This window comes from Bactrocera oleae, chromosome 3 (genome assembly GCF_042242935.1).
Source record: "Bactrocera oleae isolate idBacOlea1 chromosome 3, idBacOlea1, whole genome shotgun sequence".
Lineage (NCBI taxonomy): Eukaryota > Metazoa > Arthropoda > Insecta > Diptera > Tephritidae > Bactrocera > Bactrocera oleae.
This window is the reverse complement of record NC_091537.1, coordinates 85,423,463-85,435,046: the sequence shown is the minus strand read 5'-3', so window position 1 is coordinate 85,435,046 and position 11,584 is coordinate 85,423,463. Positions and strand designations below refer to the sequence as shown.

Here is an 11,584-nt window from a genome sequence, read left to right as displayed (position 1 = left end):
TTTTCAACACTTGCTTGATATTATGCTTGTTAAACATTTGATTGATGTATTAAAATCAACCCTATGATTGAAAGAAAGAGTGATAACAGAAATAAACAAAGGCAATTTTATTTGGTCAGAAAGAGAAATTATAATAATTATTCTACAAGTTTTAGGCTAGTTGGAAAATATATTGTACAAGTTAAAACTATAAAAATCTATAAATATAATTTAAACAAAGTGGAAACTAATTTATACACAATAATATCAAGTATGTATAAATGCGAAGTTTCTATTGTTAATAAGAAATCATACGACTATGCCTAAAGTGTAATTAACCAAATATATTTCACGATATTATTTAATAAATTATGCATAGCATAAAACGAGCTAGAAAGTTCGCTGAATGTATTAAGGCATTTCGATGGAATTTTGAAAATAACTAACCTTTACAGATGAAAAGTGCTAAGGAGTGCCTCCAGTTTTAGAGTTTAGTATAGAAGGTAATACACGTTACATGTAGGCATGTAAAAATATATGTAGTTCCACTACCACTTAAGTATTTAGTAATATTATCGAGCGGAAACGGTAGGATGGAACAAAGGTCGTTTACTAAGTTTAAAAAGTGATTTCAGCGCTATACCAAAGGTCGTTAACACATTAGCATATTGTTTAATACATTTGAATGTGAAGAAATTGTCCATAGAGAAAACAAAACGAATTAATGTAGAAAACAAAAGCTAATTGCAACAGCAGGTATTGAAACTATTGGAACACCATTACTGATTCGCTCCGTTTATTTTTGAAAATTTCATAACTTAAACACGCTTAATCCGTTCATTTTCCAGCTGGCTTCCAACAAATCACTTGCATTAAATTTGTTTTAATTTTTTTGTAGTAAGCGGTCGCTACTCAGTGAGGTAAAACTTGTCTAGCGACTATTTTTGACGCACTGCGGCTTACACCGCTCTTGATATGTCAGTGCGTAACTTGCCGGATTCGGACTTAAAGCTTAATAGAGAATGTACATATAGTTTCCGCTATATGATTGTGCACTTTAAACAAGTATAGTTTGCTGAACTTATTTGCAAGTTTTTTCACACCTGCATACTTTGAAATTCGTGTAATTTATATTCTGAAAATAGTTTGTCTCCTAATATTTTTGTATTTAGTATATGCGTGGCAAAAAATTTTCGTACTTAGTATATATGTGACAATTTTCAGCGTAATCTAAAGTTTAACGCCTTTCCCGATATATATGTTATTTATTGAACTTTAATCCCATGCCTCAATTGATTACAGAATTTGTATTAACTTTTTCAAGTTTTTTGCATTTATTTGAAGTACCTAAAATTACGGCACACACACATATTATTGTGCTATTGTAGATTAATTGTATCTCATTGATAACGTAGTTATTTCTTTCATAATTTATTTCATGTAGTTGAATATTAACCAAGCATTATCTATTTAAAAATTTTTACTTTTTCCAGTATATTAAAGCTAACTAGAAACGCCTTATTACTTTGCAACAAAATTACTGCCGATACAATGACCTCTATAGAGGAGCGTTTTCAAGCCGCCGTCAATGTGATCAAAGGGTTGCCGAAAAATGGCCCATATCAACCCAGCACCGCCATGATGCTCAAATTTTACGGTTACTATAAGCAAGCAACAGAAGGTCCGTGTCATCAAAAGCGTCCTGGCTTCTGGGATGTGGTTGGCAAAGCGAAATGGGATGCCTGGAATGATAATCGACACTTAGAGAAGCATCAAGCAATGGAACGTTACGTAAATAGTTTGCGTGAAATTATTGAAACGATGTCATTCACCGAAAACGTACAAAACTTTGTTGGTAGCATTAGTGGCTTGGACAATATAAATTTAGAGGAACTGGATAAGGTTGCACCGGGTATGCGTGAGCTGGCCGAATCGCACCCAAATTCACCATTCAATTCGCGAACGAATAGTCCACAACATGGTGTAAGCTTGAATGGGAGCAGCGGTGAAGAAGATGAGGTATGCCAAATGGTTTCTTACTTTTATGTATGAACATCTTTTTATGTATATATGTAAACACATTTACACTTTTCAGCTTCCTACAAATTCTCCAATGAATGGTTCCGTCTTAAGCCATAATCATCGCGCTGATAATAATTTAATAAATGGCACAAATGAACGCGATGGAATTATCGCACCACAGACAAATTCTACAGTTTCTGCAATACCAGAAATACCTGTGACACACTCCACCTATGCCATGTCTAACGGCACTGTGGATCAGTCTGATGATGAATATGGTGATCCGGTGGATATGAATATAGACATTACCGAAACAATGCAGCACAATTCTGAAATGCTTAAGCAAATTCAAGCAACTGTGCTGCGTATGAATGCCGATTTAGTAGCAGTTAACCAACGTATGAATAGCTTGGAAAAATTGTTGAATGATATGCGTACAACTGTAGCGCAGAAAGCTACAAACCAGAGTAGAGGCCGTAATTACCCAAAATGGTGGCCGTTTGCTGATATTTCACCTCTTTGGTTTACATTACTAGTGCTATGGCCTTTCGTGATTGGAAGGTTATCACGTGCAGTGACAGCACCACGTCGGAAGTAAAAGCATGCGAAATGACAAAGTAGCAGATTTCACCCTAGAAATATTACAATGGTAAGGAGAGAAAAACAACATCAATATTCCAATTTAACAATATATGAAGGTGTATGTTTCTAAAGCTTGAACTGCTTTTAGTAAATTGGCGTTACTGGATGAAGTTTAACATTTGTTGGATAAGAACGATCTGTCAACTATATTTACTTTCACAGCTTTACTTTGCGCAAAATATTATACAGAATCAGTACTTTTTATGCGAATTTAAATATGCGCAAACAACGTAAGTAATAAGAAACTAAAACAGCGGTATATAAAACTGGGATCAGGTTTTGTGATGCATTGTAGTTTAACATTTATTTTTATATGTTTATATTTTTTGAAGCTTATTCTATTTTTTGTATGTAGATCCATATGTACCTTTATTCAACATTCCCTAGCAAAATAGGTAATGTTCAAAACTATCGAAAATAATCTTTAATTTAAGCATACTGAAATATTATTCTTTATATGTTGATTCGAAATTAATGTTTTGGTCATCATCTTTGTTATTTGGTTGTTAGATCTATTCAATCAAGATTTTTTGTTTATTTATATATAAATACGAACTGTCAATTTTCAAGTTAACAAATATATTTATGGATACATGTGTAAATTTTGACTTTCATGAAAATACTTTATGCTCAATTTATTGCTTGTTACAATGCAAATAATTTTTCATTATATATTTTTACTAATAAATAATAAAAAAGTAATAAAAATATTCTTCTTTCATATAAATTATAAATTGACAATAAATAAAAATGAATTCTTTTTATTCATACATTACTAAAAATGTCCCAAATTGCCAATAAAATCATGGTTTTTTCTATGGAATTTTTTGCTCTACAAAAAAACCTGCTAGTCATATGTCGTTTGAATTGTGTAAGTGTTAATTCTTTCCAAGCATTGCAAATTCGGTAGCCGTGACTTGCTTAGAAGAAATCAAAATAATTAAATAAAAAAGTAGGGTTCGTTGCAACTCTGTTATTGCGCCATTATAGTGAACACTACCATTGTGCTGATGTAAATTCGCCCAAAGATGTCGCTAACGTTACGCATCACTTAAAATGGCTATCTCGCTTTTATGCATGCAGTTTTACCATAAATAAGTGAAATAACAAATTCAAACGGAAAATAAAACGATCGACACAAGTTTAGCGCCTTGCGGATTTTGATTGATTTTGTAGCAAGAGGAAGAGGCATTTATATGGATATATTTCGCGAAAATTGCTAAAATAACATTTTAAAAGTTTAGATCAATTGAAAAAAAAAAACAAAAAGTTAAACGAATACAATCGAAAAAATTTGTTTTTGTGTAAAGCGAATTCTGCGCCTTTAAACTAACGTCGAAACAATTTAATAAAGGATTACCGGTTGCCGAACATCTGCACCAGGTGCAAAAAACGTGAAGAACTTCTTTCATTTGTTGGTATCTACAAAATTCGCATAAGCCAACCATCATGAGCAAGGACATTTACTATTCGGATAAATACTATGATGAAAAATTCGAATATAGGTGAATAATTTTGTTATGGGCAATTCGTTGTTTTTTGTTTAATAAACATATGTTTTTTCTTATATTATTTTAAAGACATGTTGTACTACCAAAGGAACTTTCGAAATTGGTGCCTAAAACGCATCTAATGTCGGAGCATGAATGGCGGTCTATTGGTGTGCAACAATCTCGCGGTTGGATACATTACATGATACATAAACCAGAACCACATATTTTACTATTTCGCCGACCAATACAACAATAATCATGCATTACAATAAAAAGTATAACAAATCAACAGGACCAGTAACCCACCACGTTTTGCTATTGTTAAGATCTCGGGCGTGCTGCACTGCCATAATTTAATTAAAAACTAATCTAAAAAAAACAGTAAATACTCTTAATAATTGCGTTCACTGTTTCATAGAAATACCAACTATGCGCGTAAGAATAGTTAAATTAAACAGTAATTCGCCCTTGTGTATCCACATGGAAATCTCCATTGTTGTACAAATGGCTATTAATTTGTAAATATAAAAGAAAAAGGCATGTGTCGGCCTGCCTGTTGCCTGTTCAATAGCATAGGTATTTGTAACCTGATCATGATTGCCATATATGTATTTTGAAAGCCATCAAGATCTGCAAATATTTTGTATTTTTGAACATACACAAATCTTATATACTCGTATTACTACTATTAAGTACACATTCGGATTATATTCAGTTGAGTCTAATCCATTATTTTCGCGCTTAATTTAGCATTATATTATATATTCCCCTACCCATTCATTAAATGTATGTATGTATTTAATTAAAATATTCCTATTTTTTCTGGATTTAGCGGTTAGGCTCCCTCAGCATGTTTACAATTCGAAAATTTTATTGGCTAGTGTCTTTTAGTTATAAGACTTTATGAAATAGTAGGCTTATAATTTTTACAATCAAATGCATGCGTCTTTTATTGATGTACAAAATAAGAAGAAATACACTATATAACAATTTTTGTGATTTCAATAATACAATAAATAGAATCGGCGTTTGTTTCTTAAAGTTTAAAATTGACTTTTAATGTGTGTTAATGTGTTGGGTTGTTTTAGCATTTAGTGAGTTCAAGGAACGTTTGACAGATAGAGCTGAAATTATACACACGTCCTTTTCTCATCAAGGAGCTGCTCATTTGTGGGAATCGTCGATATCGGACCACCATATATATCGGATATAGCTACCATACAAACTGATCGGTCAAAATCAAGTCTTTGAGGGATGAACGTTTTTATTTGACAAGATATTTTCACGTAATTTGGCATACATTATCAAAATTAAGTTATTGTATGAAAAACTTTATTACTTGATACTTTATCTTCAAGAAATTTGACATGGTTTAAGAATTTTTAAACCTGCTGAGGTCGTTTGATGATATGGCGCATGCCTGGGAGATGTTGCCAATGCCTCTCCCTGCCTACTCTTTCTGGTGGAAACTGCAGAGCGAGCCTGCTCGTCAGCGAGATCATTCCCGGCTATACACCAGTGATAGGCTGTTCAGCCGTTCTATATACTTCTGCACTAGTAGCGATTTAAGCTCTCTGTCTCTTCAAACCTGTTGTGTGTATCTAGGGCGCAGCGGTTTATGTCAAAAACCGAATTTCTTTTACAATTTAAAAATGTAATTATGAGGTAATAATAAATAACTTTAAAGCCTTAAAAATGAAAAATACAACCAAAATATTAATAAAATATATGCTAAACATGCATTATAAATAGTTTATTATTCCGGTTCTTTGTATGTTCCCACCAGCGGGTGTGCGCTATATTTGATCATCTAAGGGTGACACACATACACACATATTTATAAGAGCGTAAGTTGCAACCCGTTGCGCTGTTATTGCTGCATAAATACATAATATAATATGTAAAATTGTATATTTTTTTTACAAAATTAATATATTATATGCCTTTGGCTACCACAGATATTTTTCTGTTCACATCCCCTATATATGTACAATACATACATACACATGCCGATGTACTAAAGCAGAAGCTGATATTATGTGTATGTATATGCTTATGTACACACATACATATGTATATATGAAAGTGTGTATGTATATATAAACCGGATCTGTCCATCTTAATTTTTTTTATACATTAACAATTACCACCACGCTGCACAAGTAACAAATTTATTCGCATTCCGATTCTCAAATTTCAAATTGCAGCCCTACAGTGGCCAAACGGACAAAGTTTTAATGTATGGAGATGTTACACTATATACTGTACATATATATGTATCTATTTTTTATATAAAGAAAGCAGGGTGGCGATTTTTTTAAATAAAAAAGTTTTGGATTCAAAACTAAATTATTAATTTTTTATTCCAATTTTTAATCTCGAAGTTTAGGAATTGAAAATTTAATTTTTATTCACAAAATCGCAATTTATTAATTTGAAAATTTTAAATTTGAAGCTTGAAATTTAATTTTTAATCTCAAAATCGCAATTAAAATTGAAAATTTTATTTTCCAAAATCGGAACTTAGAATTAAAAATTTATTTATTATTACTAAAATCGGAATTAATTAATTTGAAAATGTAAATTTAAGGTTTGAAATTTTAATTTTTAATTGCGAAATTGGAATTAAAAATTACAAAATGAAATAAAATTAATTAATTAAAAAATTATAGTTAATTTTTTATGCCAAAATTAGAATTAAAAATTTAAAAATATAAGTAATTTGCACGTTTGATTTGGCAAAAATTAAATAAATAAAAAAAGTAAATTTAATAAAAAAATTAATTTTTAAATCCAAAATTATAATTAAGATTGATAAAATGTAATTCATTAGGATGTGTAAGTTTGCCGAACACTGGAGCATTATTATTGAATAGCTCTTGTTCAAATAGGTTGAACACGCAACACGCGGGCTCGAAAATATGTAAATTTTGTGTTTTTATATTGCATTATAAACTTGGGATTAACATTTTTTTTCTCATCCGCTACTTGGAATTAAAGCTTTTTTTAAATTCGGTATTTGGGATTCGCTCGTTTATAGAAAAAGTGTACTCATATTGCGTTAAGGGGTATGTGGGAATTAATTCTTAGAATAAATGAAAAAAAAAACATTTCCCTTTTTATGTTTATTCACTAATTTGCAAATATGGGGTCGACTCGTTTCATATACATAAATACTAATACACGTTTGCATGTATGTGTAAATATATGCGTGTATGTCTTCGTACCCATTTGAAGATGTATGCATACAGTCCACGTATACAAATCTATTTAAATAACATGTTTTTCTTGCATACTTAGATGATCAAATAATTCTTAAACCACATTTAATTCAACATAAGTGAAAAGCGCTTTAACAATAAGTGGGCACTTCCAGAAATTGAAGTAACCTTGAATTTCAACACAAAAGCAATATATGGTAGTTAAACTCATACGTAAATGTAGTATACTATTATTTAATTGTACTGATAGAAAGAATACTTCAACATAACCCTTTTTCTTATGCTTCCCTGCGTTTATGTTTAATATTTTTATTATATGTAAACAAGAAAAAACGTTAACTTCGGTTGTACCGAAGCTATAATACCCTTTACAAATACAAAGGCCCCTTACAAGAACTTGATTCCGAACGTTCAATTTGTATGGCAGCTATATGATATAGTCATCTGATCTGACAAATTTCTGCGGAGAATAATTTGTTGCCTTAAGCGATAACTCGTGCCTAATTTCGTGAAGATACCTCGTCAAATAAACAAATCTTCCATGCAAGCACTTTACTCCGATCGTTCAGTTAATATGACAGCTATATGCTATAGTCATCCGATCTATACAATTTCTTTGACGATTAGATTATTGCCTTAAATAATAATTCATGCCAAGTTTCGTGAAGATACCTCGTCAAATGAAAGAGTTTTCCATACAAGCGCTTCATTCCGATTGTTCAGTTTGTATGGCAGCTATATGCTATAGTGGTTCGATATCGGCCGTTCCGACAAATGAGCAGCTTCTTTGTGAGAACAGGTGCAAAATTTTAGATCAATAGCTTAAAAACTGAGGAACTAGTTTGTATATATACAGACAGACGGACAGCCGGACGGACATGACAATCCCCACAACAGCCGGTTCTGCGGTACCGGAATTGACCCGGATTTTATCCGGCCAAGGGCTGTTATTTCGGCGATCTAACCCTGTTAAAACAAAAAAAAAAAAAAAAAAAAAAAAAAAAAAAAAAAACAGACGGACATGACTAAATCAACTCAGCTCATCTGCTGATCATTTATGTATATATTTTATAGGATCTCCGACGTTTCCTTCTTGGTGTTACAAACTTCGTGGCAAACTTAATATACCCTGTTCTGGGTATAAAAAACGACAGAAAAACAAGAGTACTTGGAATGAAAAGAAAAAGCCGATATTATTAGGCAGAATAACAAAGTTCTTGAGTGAGCGACTGTTGCTTGCTGGGTTAAAAGTCGAACGGGTTAAAGTTACATTCTAGAATACGTTCAGTTTTTAGCAGACAATAAAAACCGCCAATTGCGTTTCTGACAAGAAGAAGATGGAGCTGGAACTTTGGCAGCCGTTCGGATTCTACTTAAAACTGCTGGTATGTACGAAGTATAAGGATTAGTAAAAAGAAAACAATTATTTTTCCAACAGAAGACTTTAGTAAAATATATCTCGCGTTGTAGAAATGCGATCGAGTTAGCCTATATAGCGTTGGAAGGACAAGATTTCGTACTAAGAACTGCTCAGACAGTTTAGTGATGGCTTGGCTCAATATTGTTGGAACTTTATCCCTGGAGAAAACGAAAGTCCAGCACTAATAATGTGTGTAGGGTTTATGTTCCTTTGGCCAATTGGAAAGGATCAACGCCAGACCACACATATTGTTAGTGACTCGTTAGAAGCAACGGGAGTTTGGCTAATAGTCCGTCCCAATTAATTACTACCTCTTTCTGTCTATGGCGAATGATTTTGTTGGTGAAAAATTCGCCTCATGAGACACTTGTCAAAATCGACTAACCAAGTTATTTGGCCAATTGGGACAAAGGTGCTTATGAGAGTGGCATTATGAAATTATTGTACCTTCAAAATGTCAAGAAATTATCGAACAAAACGGTGCATATTTGAACTAAATAGACCCTATATAACATATATAAGTATTTTAGTTTCGTAAATTTTATGTATGAAACAGTGTGCCGAACAACAACGCGCCAACTTCATACGAGTATGTACAAGGTCGCAGGGAGTAGCTTTTTCATTCACTGATAAATATACATAGAAAAAGAGACATACTTACATATGTCTGCATAAATCTTGGCTTCAATTGATTAACTTTACAAAAAAAAATCATCAAAAGATTAGTGGTGTGGTAATTCATCACAATCGTAAAACGTTTTGTAAACGAATTGCCAGACGACAGTATAAGTATCACGAGTGGAGTGTTACACATATACACACATGCATATAAACACAAGACATCTATATATAAATGCTAACTAATATTTGCTAACAACTTCTACATGTACACCCTACATTTGGTAAAATAGACTTAGCGGACTTATTATAAACTTCGCTGCTGCCTTTAGAGAATTTTGTTTTTTGCGGTTTCGGCTCATTTTTGTAGCGCCATTGGCAAGATTGTTGCAGATTTTCGAATTCAGTAATGATGTGTTTGATGTTTGTATGGTCCTCAGCAACGTTTTCAAGCATGTCTTTTGTGATCTCTATTCGATGTCATACCATATTTGTTGAAGATTCAGATCTTTTGGTACGAGTTTAGCAATGACACACTTCATACCCAAAACATTAACCAAAATATGGTAGTTGAGTCGATCCATAAGAGATGTTGAGATCCTCTGCCATCACACTGATGCCAACATGACGATTTTCAAGAATTGTTTCTTTAACCATTTCGATGTTACTCATATCACCCTTAACATTTGGACGGACGACACGCATGAGGCAAGTTTTCGATGACTTCACGACCGTCACTGAATGCTTTGTACCAAAAACTTGTGTTCATGGTAAAGTAGACTACTCAAAACACTTCTGCAATATTTTCAACGATTCCATTAAAAACAACAAATTTCAAGCAAATTCATTATTAAATTGTTTTTGCAAGGTAAAAATCGCCAGACAAACATTTCGCCTCGTAAATAAACAACTATCAAAATTGTATTTATCCGCTTTGCATGCACTGTTTATATGGACCAGTCCGAATCAAATTTGATCAGATGTTATACTTGTATTAATAATTTGAACCCTACGCTATTTAATATATTATGAAAAAAGTGGTTATACATTTACCATTTGAGAATATCTTATTAGTCTAGTCATCAAATATTTGACTAAATACAAACTCTCTAGATATATAACAACAAACAAAACAATCTAGAATTCTGTAGCATCAGACAGATTTGTTGATATGAACCTAGTTTCCTATTATGTCGCTTAAAACCATTTGGAATATTTCGAAGTTTCCCAATCAAATATTCAGCCTCTGCATACTAGTACGTAGAGTGCTCACAGCTCTTAGAGAAAACCTTTCTCTGCAAGCAGAGCTACTTCTTGAGAACCAAATCACACAAAACAGGGGCATGAGAGCAAACTAAAGCGCAACGAAGCTCACTGTTTTACAGAAACTTTTAGTTATAGTAGTTGAATGATTTTGTTACTTTGTAATTATTATTGTTGTTGTTATTTTGTACTTGTTGTTGCTGTGATACTACTTACAAGTGTACTCATAGTATAATAGTACAATTTTGATGCTTCCGATGATTGAGAACTCAATTGCACGATAGTTGGCCGCGTATTAGCAAGTGGTTGGCCGAACATGCGCCGCCGGTGGGAGGGCGGAAGCGCACACCTACACAGCAACAAAGCTACCCATGTGTATACATATGAAGTGTGCACGCCGGCAGACTGTGCGGCATGTAAACATAGCCGCCGCTAAGGGCAGAAGAGGGCTGGCTGCCAGCGCAGCGCGAGTGCACAGAAGCTGCTGACTTAATGAGTTGGTGGGTAGTTAGTCGGTCAGTGAGGCAGTCAGGTAGTCGGTGAGGTAGTCAGTGCGGCAGTCAGCGAGTCAGTGAGGAAGTCAATCAGTCAGTTAGTCGCGGCTGAGTGGTCGCTGAGTGTCGTTCACACACATTCACATGCATACATATGTACATTTTATATACTCTTACATGTGTAAATGCATGTGCATAGGAGAGATTTCGCTGCTGCTCGACTTTTTCGCGGGCTTTATTGGTAGAATTTGAATTTTGTCAAATTCAGTACCTTTGCAAACGCGTAAGAAACAAGTTGTACGCTTCGCTTGATCGCTCCCAACACAAGCGTTGTTGCTATAAATATAATAATTAATAGAAAGAAAATCGGTGTGACGCTCCTGCTTTGACAAATTTATATACTTACTTAATACACATACATACATGCATATG

The 11,584-nt window shown here is 33.3% G+C and overlaps 2 protein-coding genes across 8 annotated transcripts; both read left to right on the top strand.

Annotated features, from left to right (window-relative positions):
• The first annotated feature begins 91 nt into the window (after positions 1–91).
• On the top strand, positions 92–3,351 carry LOC106627121 (acyl-CoA-binding domain-containing protein 5). Of its 7 annotated transcripts, XR_004978031.2 has the most exons (5): positions 105–250; positions 435–482; positions 1,473–1,998; positions 2,075–2,650; positions 2,732–3,351. XR_004978031.2 is itself a non-coding variant. In XM_014247127.3 (3 exons), the coding sequence occupies exons 2-3, from the start codon at positions 1,531–1,533 to the stop codon at positions 2,597–2,599; spliced, it is 993 nt and encodes a 330-aa protein (XP_014102602.2). In that variant the 5' UTR covers positions 92–250; positions 1,473–1,530; the 3' UTR covers positions 2,600–3,351. The 7 variants fall into 7 exon arrangements, 1 of the variants encoding a protein (XP_014102602.2); XR_001331152.3 differs by lacking the exon at positions 435–482 and having other exon boundaries at positions 92–250; XR_001331155.3 differs by lacking the exon at positions 435–482 and having other exon boundaries at positions 92–250; positions 2,716–3,351.
• Positions 3,352–3,833: 482 nt separating this feature from the next.
• Positions 3,834–5,189, top strand: Cks30A (Cyclin-dependent kinase subunit 30A). Its single transcript, XM_070107106.1, has 2 exons — positions 3,834–4,148; positions 4,224–5,189. Exons 1-2 carry the CDS (start codon positions 4,093–4,095, stop codon positions 4,390–4,392), a joined length of 225 nt encoding a protein of 74 aa, XP_069963207.1. The 5' UTR covers positions 3,834–4,092; the 3' UTR covers positions 4,393–5,189.
• Positions 5,190–11,584: the final 6,395 nt, after the last annotated feature.

What these genes read in the sequence shown, in the direction of transcription:
- LOC106627121 (XM_014247127.3), top strand. Translation starts at nt 1,531, where the DNA reads ATGACCTCTATAGAGGAGCGTTTTCAAGCCGCCGTCAATGTGATCAAA. An exon ending in GCAGCGGTGAAGAAGATGAG is followed by an intron (nt 1,999 to 2,074) that starts GTATGCCAAATG and finishes TACACTTTTCAG; the next exon opens with CTTCCTACAAATTCTCCAAT.
- Cks30A (XM_070107106.1), top strand. Translation starts at nt 4,093, where the DNA reads ATGAGCAAGGACATTTACTATTCGGATAAATACTATGATGAAAAATTC. An exon ending in GATGAAAAATTCGAATATAG is followed by an intron (nt 4,149 to 4,223) that starts GTGAATAATTTT and finishes ATTATTTTAAAG; the next exon opens with ACATGTTGTACTACCAAAGG.